Below are 17,377 nucleotides of genomic sequence, written 5' to 3'. Positions count from 1 at the left end.
TATGGACAGAAGACCACGTGGACACCTAGTAAGGCAAAACAGCCGAGGCGCCACGACGAGCCGCCCACGAGGGTTACACGGCCAGAGAAAAAAAAAAAAACAAGCCTCAACGACAGAAATGCCTACCCATGGGTAGGCCCCTGAGGAAGACATACGAGGCCATACAGCCAACATTTCATTATAGGCCGGCCATCGTTTCCTGTTAAAACCAGAAACCGCAGACCACCAATAAGGAGTCCGATTACCACAATGGAACTTGAACGGATCACATAAAGCCAAAGAGGCCGGACCACAGTCCATGAGGCCACACCAGCCGAGAGGACTGGGAACTGAATGGCCATACCATAAGTTCCAGAATAATATGGAACCTAAAAACCACTTTAAGAAGAAACACAGGGCGAGAGCAACTCACACCCTGACATGATGCCCTCCAGAAGAGGGAGCCACATGAGAACGCTCCCAATTCAGACACTCTCCTGGTTGATTTAAACACCCTGAGAGAGAGAGAGAGAGAGAGAGAGAGAGAGAGAGCTTAAACAATAGACCATGTAATGGCTATCACAACCAGCGGTTCCATTGACTGTCCCCGGAGGGAACAAATAACCACTACTAACTCCCCAGGAGTCCCTAGGGAGGACAAGTGGAGGCATAATCCAGAAAACTCTCCAAAGGATGAACTGGATACCAGAGCGGAGCAATTCCATATCTTAACCATACCGACAGTGTAGAGATCCGCACTGTCAGGAAGGCCAGGCCAAGGGTGAAACCCAAGCCAGCCGGAAGGAATGCCAGAATATCTGAAAATCCTGGACACCGGAGGATCGTATCGACAGGTAACGATACCATAAGAATTATGTATGCCACAGTCCGTGGCAGATCCCAGCAAAGTCTGGCCTATCTGCTCTAAACATCTCAATGAAAACAGAGCCAGGGAAGCCCGAGGACCACAGTAGGGGCGCAGTTAAAGACAAGCGATCCAGATCCAGGGAAAAACAAGGACCCTGAGACAACAGGTCCAGATAGTGAAGCAGTAGGAACGGAGCATCGATGAGGAGACTCCGAAAATCTTAGTACCAGTGATGTCTGGGACGACCTGGAGCCCCCAGAAGGAAAGCCCCTCCGTCTCGAATTAAACTTCCGAAGACCTCGAGGAAGAAGGGAGACCGGAGGACACAGGTACACAAAGTGGAAGGATCACTTCACTGACAAAGTCACTGAAGGTAGCTTCAGTACTCCTAGAGCTGGACTGTAACACCGGTAATGTGTGATCGAGTCAGAAGGCCATGGGGATCAATCCCCTCAGGGAGGCCCCCTCTGCTCACCAGGAGTTGAAACCTCTCTTGGAGAAGAGACTAGTCCCCGGGATGCACGCCGTGACGGCTGAGGAAGCCCGCTTCCCAATGGAGAGCTCCGGGAATAAACACCGCAGAGTTGGCCAGGAGAAGACCCTTGGACTATGTCAGAATGGGTGACATTCCTGACACTGCCACCCAACTACCAGTGTTGCCTAGATGGAAGCCACTGTTGTGACACTGTCGGACTGAACCTATTCAGGTTTACCGTGACATATGGGTTAGGCCAGAGTGAAAGTCCAAGACAGCCTAAAGTATCAACAAGTTAAGTGGCAGGGCAGAAGCGACAGACGTCCAACTGCCCCGAAACGAATGCGGACCAGACACTGTCTTTAGCAAAGAACACCCTGGACGAGATGGCCATAGCCACCCGGACAGAGACCAACTCGCCTCCGGAGAAAGTATCATCGTTCGAACAGCGATCCGATGGAAAAAACTCGATCCATCTGGAGGGGAGTCAATTATGGCAAGGCCTGGAATGGAATGGAACTGAGCACATTCCACCCTACCAAAAGGTAGACACTCTGGTAGACCGCGCATCACAAAGAGTAATGACATATGTCGACTGCGTAGATATCCGCACACTCCAAGTTGAAGAGTGGAGATCTTGTCTTACGCCAGAAAAATTCTCAGATTCTGAGAATCCAGCAGTGCTCCCAGATGAAGAAAACCCTGTGAGGGATGCAGGGAGGACTTTTTCTCCGTTGACTAATTATCTGTGCCGAGAAGAAGCCACGGTTATCCTGACCTGGCGGTAAAGTACCTTGGTGATCCTGCTAAAAGCAGGAGACCGTCCAGAGAAAGGAGCATTCAGATACACTGAACAGGTGAACCGTCAGAAAATCCATAAAGCTGGTAAACCCCGGTGGAGTTGAGGACAGCCCCAAAAGGCAGAGCCCGAAACTTACAAGTGTTGCTGTGGCACAGCAAACCTGAACCCATGCTGATGAGAGGGCTCTGTATGTACCCGTAGGTACGTATCCTGAATACTCGGATATACCATAAAATCCCCAGGTTCCAAACATCGGATGATGGAGCATGGACGATTCCACCTGAGTCAAGGCACCGTTGGAATCTGATTCAGGGATTTGAGACAGAGTATAGGCAAAGGAGGACCAGTCGGTCACCGCCCCAGAAAGAAAGTAGAACAACCAGTCCCTCACTGAGATAGTGAGGTTGGCCGAAATAGCTCTGCTTACCACAAAGACTGTATAGCTTTCTGGGATTGTAAGGCCCTGATCAGGTCTGAAGAAGGGCCCGTGTAACAATGCCTGTGAGTAGGCTGCCTGAGCAATGAGAGGCCGTTGAGAATCAGTACCTCACTCTGGAAATTCCCCAGATGTAGACCTGTCCCGTCAGGCTGAGGGTATATCCTCAGGTGTAGAAACAGGGTCATCCGGAAGTCCAGGACTGCTCGGTACTGGATATGGTGGCCCCCATGGAGGCAGACAGCCTAGGAAAAAACAGGCCTTTAGGCTGACCCTGAGGACAAAAAGACTTAACAGAGTTAGTCCGAATGTAGTGGAAGTAGCTAAAGACGGTATCTCCCCATTAGTGATACTGCCAATGATGCAACGATCTTGTCAAGGTCAGGACCAAACAAGAACTTCCCCATGGAAGGAGTGTGCACCTCTGCTTTCCCATAACGCAGCCATAGGGTACTGCGGCGGATACGACGCCGCCGAAACCCTGAAAGTTAGAAGACTGGCATCCCATGAGGTAATCCCACATATGACCACTGCATATTTTATGTGAGTGGCAAAAGATATTTGAACCTCAGACGTGTTGGAGGGGAAAAACGTCACAAAAAAATCACCATGCGATGGCCATGGTAGGACGGGCAACAGGCCCTGAAAACGAGTACATTGATTTCAGGCAAAGTTACCACCTACGGATCCGTAAAATCCGTCCAGGCCGGGATGGGAGGCGTATTAATGCCTGTAACCGGATGATTAACATACAAATCCATCCCAGAAGGGGATTTCCATTACTTGTGAGGACCCTCAGGGAATGGGAAACAGGAGGCCCTTGTGACTCCTCGTATCTGGCGACAGCCAGACTCCCGCTATGAGATCCACCCTTGGGCAGAAAACGGGAGATGTATGATACAGGTGCAGGATCGACATTTTCTATATCCAGAATGAACCTGGCTACCAGCCCCAAAGCAGGTATAATAATACTTGAAATCGGCTCCCCCCATGTGAGAGGGAAAGAGCCGAATATACCATCCAGTTCACGGCAGAGCCACTGGTCAGTAACCACAGGGCGTATATCACGCCAATTAGTATTTCGTATAAAACGACATCCACCAGGGTGGCCGTTGTGATAATCCCTGCAAGGGGAATGACAGACCGATGTGGTATCGGAGGTAATTCATGTACTGTGAAAAACCCCGGCGGGGAGCGACAGTCTGTTGCACAGGGGTAAATTGCAAGAAATTGCGAGATACCCCGAGTTCAAAAGGGCAGTATGGTGAAGTAACTCCAAGCGAGTGACGACAATAGGGCCCGCCCGGCGATCCTCAAAGGAGAGGATCCTGAGAAACAAACCGCCCTTTAAGGGGGTCCTGCAAGGGGCCCCGCACCAGATGGTGCCGCATACATAAACCTTTCTGAGTTAAAATCCTCCACACTAATTCCTGCAGGCTATGACTTGCAGGATAGCAATAATGGGTGCAGTATCGTGTGCAATCTTCTGGTCAGATATATCTGACTATCTTGACGGAAATATTAAGCAGCGCCATACCGGTCCTGACTGACGCTAAGATTAGCTGCAGGGACCCATTATCAGCGTATGCAACTCACAGTTCCATCTAAAATATGGCAACGTTCAGCACGCAACAGTATGTGACAAACCTGACAGATATTAACAAATATATATATGTGAGGTCTCAGAACCACCCCAGGTACACCTGTATTAGGGCAGATAAAGAAAAGGGATAGATATACACTGACAGGTGAGAGAAAAAGCAGACAGTCAGCACTAGCATAAGTCACATACAATGCAGAAAAATATATATACATACATAAGCATGACATATAATATACTGCACAATGTCGCTACATTCAACTGCCCAGATTCAGTGTCTGGGAAGGCTATAGCGCTGTGTACACTCACCCAAAATGGCCAGGTACGCAGGGGGACTGGGCTCACTGACATCCTAAGAGTTCTGCAGCACCACAGAGAGAAAATGGCCACTGGAGACCTCAGAAGAAGCGTGGCCCGCGGAGGAAGCAGCTCAGCGACGCCAGACTATTATTGAAAGGCGCGCTGAGCTGAGGGGAGGAGCCGCTAGACAGGGAAGGCTTCCTCCCCTGGCTAGCAATTAACCCCCCGGGATGCCGGCTCCCGCTGCCGCTATAATCCCTGGTGGGCTGTGGACACGCGGGGTATGCCTCCATGGAGGGGGAGCCCGCAGCCACCGCTAGCGCCTCCGGTCTGTCCCCAAAGACCGGAGGCATAAGGCTGCATATTCACACGTGGATCACCGCAAGCGGTGACCACGCGACTTACCTGTCCCCGTCGATCCGGCAGCAGCCCAGGGATTCCTCCAGAGCCCGGCTAGTACAGACTCTGGGGTCCCGCTGCGATCCCCAGATCTGTACTGGCGTCGCAGCGCCGGCGGGGTGTAGGAGCGGCAGCTCAGACGTCCATTGGACAGTCTGATGCTGCCGCTCTGAAGAGTAGTAAAAAAAAAAAAATAATAAAATAAAACTCTTTTAAGCTTAGGGGCTGCTAAGCAGCCCCCCTGCAGTAACGGTGACCCAACTCCGGCCGGGCACCAACTTAAACTGAGGTGCCTCTGGCTGGGGGGCGGGGTTATAGGGAGAGTGGACCCAAGTGCATCCTGGGAGCTAAAAGCTTTAACTGCGTGGTGCCCGGATTTGGTTCCCAACCTATACCCCAAGGTCAACCCTGTGGACCCCCTATGGACCCTGAAGTAGAAAGATTTGAATAGAAACCCTGGCCCCTCTGGGAGAATGGAACAGGCACTATAACTCCAGCCTGGAGCATAGTGTGCAATACCTTCCGCAGCTCCGTAGCCTTGTTCCGGTCTGGTGGTAGACCCGTGGTGAAGAATCGAGCCGGGGGTCTGTGCCGGAAGGAGAGGGCGTACCCGTGAGAGACCACCTCCAGAACCCAAGTGTCTGTCGTAGTGACCGACCAACACTGGGCGAACTGCAGCAGACGGCCTCCCACCCTGGGATCCCCCAAAGGGAGGCCCGGACCGTCAGGCCGCAGGCTTGTCATCTGGCTTGGGGGCCGGACGTCTGGTACTCCATGCCTGCTTCCGGGGCTTGACCGATTTCCTAGGGCCAGCCTGACGAGGAAACGGCTGTGGTTTGGGCCTGCCCTGGGCCCTAGATGACCGAAAGGACGATGGTCCAGAACCAGAAGGAGCAGCGGCCGACGGGAGACAAGCCGTGCCGCCAGCGTGGCCACAATCTTATCCAGATCCGGACCGAAGAGAACTTCTCCGGTAAACGGCAACGCTTCCAGACCCTTCTTGGAATCTGCGTCCGCCTTCCAGGATCGCAGCCACAAGGTGCGACGAGCAGCTACCGCTGCTGAAGAAATTCTGGACACCAGAGTACTAATGTCTAGAGCCGCCTCGTTGATGTAGGTGGCCGAATCACGGAGATTGCCAATCAACTCCGCCTGTTCGGCCGGACAGTCGGAATCAAAAGAAGCCTCTAATGAATCCGCCCAGCGCTCCATCGCTCTGGCAACCCAGCAAATGGCCATAGCCGGCCGTGCTGCCCCCCCCGCAAGGGAATAAGCGGACTTCAGGCAGATTTCCACCTTGCGGTCCGTAGCATCCTTAAGGGAGGACATGGATGGCATCGGCAATGTGGCACTATGGACAAGACGGGTCACGTGAGAATCCACCTGTGGAGGGGATTCCCACTTACCAAAATAATTATCCGCGAACGGATAAGCCACCGCCAGGCGTCGCTGCAGCTGGTATTTTTTGCCAGGCTGTTTCCACGCCTCCTCTAAATGGTCCACCAACTGACCCGAAAGAGGAAAGACTGTGGCATCGCCCTTCACATCCTTGAAAAAGGAATACTTAGACTTAGCCGCTGGGGGAACTTCATCCTCAATCACCAAGGCTGTGCGGACCGCCCGAATAAGTCCAGGAATATATACTTTGGACTTAGCATCAGCGTCCTTAGTATGGAGAGGTTCCTGATCGTAAGGATCCAGAATCTCCCCATCATCAGACGTCCCTTCGTCATCCTCATAAGGAGCGGACAGACACGCCACCGGCCGTTTATGAGGCCGCATCACAGACTCCCCTTGCAACACGTCCGACAAGTGCTGTACAGAACTAGTCAGGGAGTTAACCCACGCTGGCTCCTGAGAAACCGGGAGCGGGGAAATAGGGAGACTGTGGGGTACCACCAATTGTCGTGGGAAACCCTGCATGGGTGACGACACCACCAACTGCTGGGACAAACCCATCGGAGTAAACGCGGGCTGCGGAGCTAACTGGCCCACTAAAGCTGTTAGCGCCTGAGCGAAACAAGCCCAGGGCGGCTCCTGTACCGGTGCTGTAACCGTAAGAGGCCGCGCCATGGACAAACACTGCCGGCAAAGGCCCTCCGCGCTACCCTCCCCCTCCGCTAACGGTACTTTACACGTGGTACACTGTAGCCGGAGGGGAAAATCACTTTCAGACATGATGGCACCACGTATGTGACCCCTCTCACCAATTATATATTAAATAGGCTAGAGACCACCCTGCAGCACCGCAAGGGCTTAGCAGAAAAAACAGGGACAGTAATAAAGCTGACAGTCTTGAGAAGAAAAGTTACAGGCAGCAGCGCTAGCACAGTCACATACAATGCAAAGAAAAACAATTCCTGCACTAACAGCGCTGATCACTCAACTACACAGACACAGGGCCTGGTAGGACACAGCGCTGCATACACAGACCTGACCACAGCGGAGGAGAAGTATGCAGGGGGACCCAGACCACGATGCTTCCAATGCAGGCTTCCAGCAGCGTTCACCATGCTTCTGAAAAGATGGCCGCCGAGGAGCAGAGAGAAGGCTGGCCTGGGGGAGGAGCGCTGACACAGGGCCAGTCAGCACAGTGCAGAGAGGGCTGTGTGCAGCGGGGGAGGCGCCGGCTGTGAGACAGGGAAGGCGCGCTCCCCTGGCATGCATTTAACTCCTGGGACGCCGCAGCGCTACCGCTCTGCTGCGGTCCGCTGTCCCAGGGGGTAGTGGAAGCGGAGGTTGGTCGCCTGGCTCCACGCTGCAGCCAGTCCCCAGGGAGCCCCCTGCCTGGGGACTTAGGACCATGTGATCAGCGGGGACCCACCGCGGGACCCCGCTGCTTACCTCTGTCCCCCTTGAATCCGGCCATGGTCCGGAACATCTGGGGTCACCGCTAGCTGTGACCCCAGATGCCCACCAGCATCCCCGGATCAGTACCGGCGTTCTGGTACCAGCGGGGTGTAGGGAAGACAGCATGGACGTCAGGACTGACTGTCCATGCTGTTCATCCAGATGTGCAGCCACAGCTACATGAAGAAAAAGCTTCAGGGGCTCTTCTAGCCCCCACTCCAACAAGTGCACCCGACTCCGGCCAGGCACCAAACTAAACTGAGGTGCCTTGGCTCGGGGGCGGGGTATAGGAGGGGGACCTAGTGCATCCTGGGAGGCTGAAAGCTTAACTCTTTGGTGCCCTGCGACTGACATCACACCTATACCCCAAGGTATCCTGTGGATACCCTATGGACCCTGAAGTAGAAAATGGAGTAGTGCCTAAAGCAGAGGTGGCCAAACCGGTCCTCAATGATCTCTAATAGTTCTTGTTTTTCAGACCACCTGCGGATCTGTAGGATGTGTCAGTAGGAATGAAAGCACCGCATCTCTTAAAATGTGATAGTAACTACCACACCTATCGACCAACTAGATGGTCTGCAATATGAACTGTTAGGGGACCTCGAGGACCAGGTTGGCCATTCCTGGCCTAAAGCAACCAATCAGCTTTTGTCATTTCAAATACGGAGCTAAATAAGATACATTTAGAAGCTGATCGAGAAGTTGCCCAAAGTAACCTCTCTCTCTCTCCAAGGCTTCATGCATCTCCCCCTTTAAGAGAATGCAGTCTATCGGTTTAATAGAAACTTTCATATAAACCAATTAAGCAACTGTCTATTTCAGTTTTTTCTAGGGGCCACAAAACTACTATAGTACAAATAACCTTTTCCTGAAAACCAAAGTAAAAAGTCTAATGGTGCATACACACGATCAGATTTTTCCTTCAGATATGAACGATAACGATTTAAAAATCGTTCAGTCGTTCATATCTGAAGGAAAATCGTTCATGCCTGAACGATGGACGATCAACGATGCGCGTTCCCGTTTGTCAGATAACGATATCTGACGGGTTTGCAGTCAGACTTGGACGATTCCATTCATTTTAATGTAGTCAAAAATCGTTCAAATCGTTCAAAACTTTGGTAAAATCGTTCAAATCGTTTAATCGTTCATCTGACAAATCTGACAAGTCTGACAAATCTGACCGTGTGTACGCTCCATAACTCTCACTTCATGTATTGCACAGAATAATTGGCAGATAATATTTTGAGCTGGGCAAAATGAATACATAAATGGTGGCAACATTAAAGCGAAGATAAGCATAGGGTTAACACAAACTTAAAATGTTTAATAAATGTAAATTTTTGTTCCATAAGAAACACCTTGTATAATTTACATTTGGAATGTAAACACATTATTGCAATTTTCATCTTGCAAATTAGTGCAGATTTACATAAGCAATCAGAACTTCTTTGTATTAACATACATTATTGCACAGTTGGGAGGAGTGGGTCACTCACCTCCTACTGTACCACCGGTCACTCCAGGAGCTGTGAAGCTGGTCATGCCATGGGAGTTAGCTAGGCGGCCGGCTGGCCCACTTACATGTATAGGCATTGAACTGAAGAGAGACTGCAGTACTGAATTGTTGGCCACTGAAGTGAGGCCACCCTGCAACGTTAGCTGGGAGTTGGCTGTCAGACTGCTCAAGAATTGGTGGTGTGTGTGGAGGGGGGTCGGGCCAGGCCCCTTCCCATTCAGTAGGACCCCCTTTCCCTGTGTCATAAATAAATTCGTCCCTGCTCGTCCCTCCACTTCCCTTTCCCGACTGCGGGGAGCTCTGGAGCGATCAACTCTTGAAGCAGGAACCCTTTCCTCTCTTTTTCCACCATCGGATGCAAACTTTTTACTCAGGAACAAGTTGCCCTCAGGTGCCTTTCCCATTTCTGCTCTTGTGTGATCGCCAAGATTGCTAGCTGACCCTGGGCTTGTACCCCCAGAACCTCGACGGACCCCATCACCAGATGGATAATGGATACTGTAGCGTGGAGGTGAAGCAGGGCTGTCAGGGGTGCGACTGGGTGCTGCATCAGAGATTGGGGAGAAGGTGGATTTCCATTTGCCTATACTCTCGCAAGAGGATTTTCTGCTGGGGTATGGTAGACCTAAAGTGGTGGAGGGGAAAGGAATTATCAATAATAGGGAGGATAAGGAAAATGATGTTCAGTAGTAGTTTGAAGGAGAAAGATAACCATTTATGAAAATGTTTGATAGAAGAATCCTTTGGGTACTTACCTCTCTCCCCTTCACTCCTCTGTGGGGAATCTTTGCTTTCGAAGCATAAGTTGGAACTTTTTCTTTCGGTCCTGTTTGAAGGAAGCAGAGGGGTAAAGAGTTTGTCTTGCCAAAAAGGACAAAATCCACAGATGAAATTTCTTTACTACAGAAAAATGAATATATCTATTTTGAGATAAACTGGTTTTTTTTTTTCTTAAACATGTATAAAAGCCTTATTCAAGTAACAGACCAAAAAAAGGTGAAGAGGATCTTAAAGAAGATTGAGGCTTTCCACACATTTAACGCATAGTGCCACATTCCAATACATACACCGGAACTTGCCCTGGTTGCCAATAATTAATGACTTATAAGGAAGTTTTGTCACCATTGGGGGAAATGTATAAAACCTTCTAAACAGTGGAGAAGAGGACAAGCGTTGACTATAAGAACGAAATCAGCTTCCACCTGTAATTTTAAAGCCAGATAGAAGCAGATTGGTTGATATTGTCAACTACTCCACTCCAAGTTGCTCAAGGTGATGTTAAAGTGAGCTGAAGTGCAAAGCAGAGCAGAAGTGCAACTGCAGATCGTATTGCAAATTTCAACCTGTGGTGTGCATAAACCACTCAATGCCTGCCAAGGCACATTATCGAGTTCATTGGTGTAATGAGCAGTCAAAGCAGCGGTGAAAACTGATACAGCCAGGCGAATCATCCCTCACCATGTTCTCGGCATACAGACAAGTACAAGACCAAAGAGAGAAGGTAAGAATAAAAACAAACTCACTCTACAGTAAGTAGAGTGCATGATGATGTGGGGTGCATTTTTCTGGCATGGTTACGGTACAGCCAACTCTTAGAAGGCAAGATAAATATTGACCACTGCACTAATGTTTACCTTCACCGCATTTTGCATAATTTCTTTCTAAATGGCAGAAATTCAGACATTTGTATGGTGATCTTTTTTAACAGTCTCAAAACTGGTTTGGGTGGAATATCATTGTAATCCAATAAAAAAAAAAACAAAGAGATATGGTAAGAACTTACCTTTGTTATCTCTGTTTCTACGAAGTCCATAGGGTCCACTGGGTTGACCTTGGGGTATAGCTGGATCTGGATCCAAGCAGTTAAAGCTTTAGCTGCTCCCAGGATGCACTTGGGTCCATCCTCCTCTATACCCTGCCCCCGAGCCACAGGCACCTCAGTTGGTAAGCAGCCCAGGCCGGTGGAGGAGACTAAACAGAGAGAAGGAAGACTGGAACACCATACTCACAGAAAAGGGAGACGGAAAACCGGTGACCAGCAACACAGCCCTTACGATGCCAGGTGCGTCAGGGCGGGCGCCCTGTGGACCCTATGGACTTCGTAGAAACAGAGAAGTTGACCTTGGGGATGCCCCAAAGCAGTTCAACTAAGGGCAGGGACGCTCCTGTGCAGAAAGGAGAATCCTGCGCCCAAAGGATGCATCCTGAGAGGCAAAAGGTGTCAAACGCATAAAACCTCAAAAACGTCTGAATGGAAGACCAAGTGGCTGCCTTGCACAGCAGAATAGCGGAGGCACCACGTCTAGAAGCCAAAGAAGGACCCACAGACCGAGTGGAATGAGCCTTAACAGAGGCTGGAACAGGTAAACGTTCCTGTACATAAGCCTCCCTAATAACAGAACAAAGCCAACGGGCTAAGGTTTGTTTGTTGGCAGGCCAACCCCTCTTATGAAAACCAAAGAGGACAAACAACGAATCAGACCGTCTAACAGAAGAGGTCCGATCAACAAATTCTTAGAGCACGGACAGCTTCCAACGAAGCCTCGCCAGCTGTAAGATCAGGGGACTGAAAAGCTGGCACCACCAGTTCCTGATTGATGTGGAACTTAGACACAACTTTAGGCAAGAACTCAGGACGAGTGCGAAGCACTGCTCTGTCCTGGTGAAAAATTAAGAAGGGGGGGACTACAGGAAAGTGCCCTCAACTCGGATACTCTCCTGGCCGAAGCAGTTGCCAGGAGAAACACAGTTTTCAGTGTTAACCACTAGAGGTCAACCGACTCAAGAGGTTCAAAAGGAGGTCCCTGCAGGACCCGAAGAAGCACCGCCAAGTCCCACGGAGCCACTGGAGGCACAAATGGAGGCTGGATTGTAAGAACACCCTGAAAAAAGGTATGAACGTCAGGCAGTGTAGCGATTCTACGTTGGAACCACACAGACAGCCGATACATGAACCTTCAGGGAAGCAAGATGTAAGCCCACGTCAAGACCTGACTGCAGAAATGCCAAAATCCTAGAAACCCTGAACACCTGAGGATCAAAGATTCTGGACTCACACCACTGAAAATAAGTGTGCCCCACACTATGGTAAATCCGTTCAGAGGCCGGTTTACGCGCCCTCAGCATGGTACCGATGACAGAGCTTGAAAAGCCCCGGGACCTTAAGACAGCTGTCTCAAGAGCCACGCCGTCAAAGACAGCCGACCGAGATCTTAGTAAAGGCAAGGCCCCTGAGACAGCAGATCCCGACGCTGAGGTAGAAGGAACGGAGCGTCGATGGACAAGCTCCTGAGATCGGAGTACCAAGGACATCTGGGCCACGCTGGAGCCACCAGCAGAAACGTGCCCCCGTCCTGTTTGATTTTTCTTAGTACCCGAGGGAGCAGGGAGATCGGAGGGAATAGATACGCTAGGTGAAATGTCCATTTCACAGACAGCGCGACCACCTGGCTTGCGCCTGCGTCCATTGTCCTTGAGCCGTACACGGGTAACTTGTAATTGTGACGAGAGGCCATCAGGTCCAACTCCGGCAGTCCGCCTCTGTCCACGAGAAGTTGAAACACCTCTGGGTGAAGCGACCATTCCCCGGGATGCACGTCGTGACAGCTGAGGAAGTCTGCCTCCCAATTGAGGACTCCCGGGATGAAGACTGCTGAGATCGCTGGAAGGTGGTGCTCCGCCCAAGCCAAAATCTGAGACACCTCTGACATCGCAGCTTGGCTGCGAGTTCCTCCCTGGTGATTGATGTACGCCACCGTGGTGGCGTTGTCGGATTGCACCTGCACTGCCCTTCCGTGAAGAGCGGTGCCTGACAGCAGAGCCCTGTACACGGCCCGCAGCTCCAGCATGTTTATGGGAAGAACTGCTTCCTCCGCAGACCAACGGCCCTGAAGAGACAACGAGCCGGTCACTGCCCCCCAACCCCGGAGACTGGCATCTGTTGTGAGCAGAACCCAGTCCGGGATCCAAAAGGGGCGACCCTCGATGAGATGAGCTGGCTGAAGCCACCAAGCTAGAGACTGGCGCACTTCCGAGGACAAGACCAGTGTCTGGGATCGGATCCAGTGAGGCAACCCGTTCCACTCCGATAGAATCTGCCCCTGCAGGGGCCTAGAATGGAACTGGGCAAATTCCACCATGTCGAATGCTGACACCATGGACCCTAGGACTCTCATGGCCGAGTGTACAGACAGCCTGGCACTGCTCAGGCAACTGTGTATCCGCAGTTGTAGGGAAGACACCTTGCCCGGAGTGAGGAAAATCCTTTGCTGACGAGAATCCAGCAGGGCTCCCAAATGAATCATCTGTTGTGATGGGATCAGAGAAGACTTCTTCCAATTTATCAAACACCCGTGTGCCTGAAGACAAGCAATGGTCAGGTGGAGATGTCAAAGAAGTACCTCCGGGGAGCCCGCCAGCAGAAGATCGTCCAGATACGGTAGCAGCCGTATGCCCTGGCCCCGAAGGTGGGCAGCCATAATTGCCATCACCTTGGTGAACACCCTCGGAGCCGTGGAAAGGCCAAAAGGCAACGCCCAAAACTGGTAGTGATGTTGCAGGATAGCAAACCTCAGATACCTCTGGTGTGCCGGTGCTATGGGCACATGAAGATAGGCGTCCTGGATATCCAGGGAGACCATGTAATCCCCGGGTTCCATCGCCAGAATGATAGAACGTAATGTTTCCATCCTGAACTTGGGAACCCTGAGGTATTTGGTTCAGAGACTTCAAATTCAGGATAGGGCGATGAGAACCATTGGGCTTCTGTACCAGAAACAGAGTAGAATAGTACCCCGTCACGCGTTGAGACTGCGGAACGGGAACAACGACCCCTGCTTGTAGCAAGGATTGTATAGCCACCTGAATCTGGGAAGCTTTGGTCTTGTCCAGAGAAGGACTCGTGCAAAAAAACTGGCGGGTCGACCTGACCCGAAAAGACAGGGCGTACCCCTGAGACTACTTCTCGAACCCAGGCATCCGTGGTGGTATTGTGCCAACACTGGGTGAATTGGAGAAGTCGGCCTCCCACTCTGAGGTCCCCCAGAGGGAGGCCCGTTCCATCAGGCCGCAGGTTTATCCTCCTGCTTGGAAGAAGGGCGCCGAGCACTCCAGGCTTGCTTCTTGGGTTTAGAGGCGGTCTTAGCCGCTGACTGTCTCGGGAAGGACTGACCTTTTGCCTTACCCTGAACCCGAAAGGAACGAAAAGCCGAGCTCCGAACCTTGGCAGGCGTTGCCGCTGAAGGGAGGAAAGCTGACTTGGATTTAGCCAGGGTATCCACTATTTTGTCCAAGTCCGGACCAAATAGTAATTCTCCATTGAAAGGTAAGGCCTCCAGGCCCTTCTTTGAATCGGAGTCCGCTCTCCAGGACCTCAGCCATAAGGATCGGCGGGCAGACACTGCTGCAGCTGATACTCGAGAAGTCAGCAAACTAGCATCCAAAGAGGCTTCTTCAATGTAGGAAGCAGCGCCCCTCATCTGTCCCAACAACGCCCTCTGGACATCCGGAGCGTCGTCCGGAAAGGTATCCTCCAATGCGTTGGCCCATCTCTCAATGGCCTTGGCCACCCAGGAGATGGCCATGTACGGTTGGCCCACTGCCCCTGAGAGGGAGTAAATGGACTTTAAGCAAGTCTCAACTTTCCTGTCCGTGGGATCCTTCAGCGAGGATATAGACGGTAATGGCAAAGTAGCGCTCCGTATTAAACGGGTGACGTGAGAATCCACCGCCGGTGGAGTTTCCCATTTTTTACAATGTGCCTCAGGAAAGGGGTAATTAGAAGCCAACCGCTTCTGAGGTAGGAATCTCTTACTGGGCGCCTGCCAAGCCACCGCCATATGATCTGTCAACTGATCAGACAGGGGAAACACCGCAGAAGCCAACTTTATTTTTCTTTAAACTAGGATACTTCGACTTAGGAGCTGGTGCTCGCACCGCCCTAACCAGTGCTCGCACATTAATGGACGACTTGGCATCCACTTCCTGGACCGATGTGTCCGAGTCAGTGTCATCAGGAACCTCCCCATCATCTGAGGACCCCTCTGAGTCCGATACATGTGCCGCCTGCGCCATTAGTGTGCGTTTTGACACCCTAGAAGGCATGTCAGTCTGCAACATTGACTGAAAAGCCGAAGACGCGGCCGCCAAATTTTGTACGGAGTTGGAAAGCACATCCACCCAGGGTGGAGGAGCCGTCACAGGGGCCTGGAAGGGCACCACAAACTGCTGCGTCACAGGGGAAGCCTGTATATACATAGGCAACCCCGCATAAGGACCAACAGACTGAGACCCGGGGGGGCTGCGCAATAATTGACGGACACCGGGGGAATGGGAGACGGCCGGCTAGGGCAACGCCTTAGTAGGAACCGCAGTCGGGACTGACAGACGGTCCACAATAGACACCAGCACCTGAGAAAACATTGCCCATGGTGGTTCCTGCGTTATAGGAGGTTTTGATTGGCCAGGAACCACCTGGCACCGTCTACACAGGCCATCCTGTGACAAATCCTCCCTATCCACTTCTGCAGAACAGCGTCCGCAGGAGACCAACACCGGAGCCACGGAGTGCTCAATCTTCTCGTCCGACATGACAAAATATATTATATAAATAAATATATCTGGCAACAGAGCTGAATCAAGCGCACTCACCAGTATGCTGAACAACAGCCCACAATATGGTACTGTGTAGCACACAACTGTATGTGACGGACCTCACAAACACGTGGTTTATATAGGTGAGGTCTGTAGAAACGCCCCTCCCCCACACACCTGCAGGGCTTGTAGGAGAAGTAAAGGGATAGGTATAAGCTGACAGTAAGTAGAAATAAGCACAGACAGGCAGCACTAACAAAAGTCACATACCATGCAGAGAAGATATACTCACTGCACCTTTCCACTACAATCAACCTCCCAGATTCAGTGTCTGGGAGGGCTATAGCGCTGTGTACACTGTCCTTGATAGGGGGAGAGGTACACAGGGGGACCGGTCCGCGTGCTCCCTGAGAGTATCTGAGCTGCCACAAGAAAAAGGCCCCCAGAGACCTCAGAGGAGGAGTGGCCGAGTAACGGCAGCTGAGCGACTATGTGCTGCCATGTGAAATCCCTGGTGGTCTAGTGGTCTCACGGGGTATACCTCCGCAGAGGGGGAGCCCACCACCACTGCTAGCAGCCCCCGGTCTGTCCCCTAGAACCGGGGGGGCAAAGGACTGCATTCCTATTAAGACCCGCGAGCCGCCGCTAAACGGCAACTCCGGCAGCAGTCCAGGGAGGTCCCCAGAGTCCGGCTAGTACGGACTCTGGCCTCCCGCCGCGATCCCCAGTGCAATACTGGCATCGCGGCGCCAGCAGGGAGTAAGAGCGGCAGCGTGGGCGTCTGTACAGACACTGAAGAGCTGCCTCTGAAGAGCCTCTGTTAAAAATAAAAACCCTAACAGGCTCTTTTTTTTTTTTTTTTTAAATAAAAAGCTTTTGGGGGCTGCTTCTGCAGCCTCCCAGCGCAGGGTAACCCGACTCAGCACCTACATTTTGTCCATTTAAATGCAGTCTGATTAACTATTATATTCTAAGAACTCATCAATACCTCAAGCTTATGGTATAAAGGTGGAGTTTTCTTTTTAACTTATGCCACAATTATTTGTTATGGTAATTTATTGAATCACATTCCACATCTAGTTAAGTAGGCATTACAGAGACAGGCTATAACCAGGCCACATAGCTGAATGGGTATGAAGTCCCGGCGGCTGAAGTCTCGATGCAGACAGCCTGAAGGGAGAAGATCCCGACAGGGCAGGAAAGTATCCTATCCCTACCGCTCTCTAACCCCCCCCCCCCCCCCCCCCACAACCCTCCCTTAGGGGTGCCTAACCCTAAACTCCCCCTAGTGCCTAACCCTAAACACCCCCCCCCATTACAACACCCTAACCCTATATTCCCTAAATCTAACCTAATAGCTCAGGACAAATAAGCTGGCCACATTTATGTTAATTTTTTAGCTAGTTTTTGTTAAACAAAGCATGTTCACATGTTCGACGGGTCATGATGGAAGTCACCCTCGTTCATGTCCAGGCAATAGTCATGTTTGTGGTCTTTGCCTCTTACTTGTTTGGTAGCACAGTGGTAAATACACAGAGTCAGGAATTTGCTTCTTAGT

At 51.3% G+C, this 17,377-nt stretch overlaps 1 protein-coding gene across 2 annotated transcripts in view; it reads right to left on the bottom strand.

Moving 5' to 3' along the window:
- The window catches only part of DOT1L (DOT1 like histone lysine methyltransferase), a 207,492-nt gene that overhangs the window by 10,748 nt on the left and 179,367 nt on the right, over positions 1 to 17,377 (bottom strand). For both annotated transcript variants that reach the window (XM_088459839.1, XM_088459840.1), the window contains 2 exons: positions 9,984 to 10,054; positions 9,209 to 9,853 (listed from right to left, as the gene is read on the bottom strand). In XM_088459839.1, the coding sequence (XP_088315965.1) occupies positions 9,209 to 9,853; positions 9,984 to 10,054 (716 nt within the window). The remainder of the gene's footprint in view (positions 1 to 9,208; positions 9,854 to 9,983; positions 10,055 to 17,377) is intronic.

This window comes from Taudactylus pleione, unplaced genomic scaffold (assembly GCF_031769625.1).
Source record: "Taudactylus pleione unplaced genomic scaffold, aTauple2 ptg000938l, whole genome shotgun sequence".
NCBI lineage: Eukaryota > Metazoa > Chordata > Amphibia > Anura > Myobatrachidae > Taudactylus > Taudactylus pleione.
This window is presented reverse-complemented; position numbering and strand designations above follow the sequence as displayed.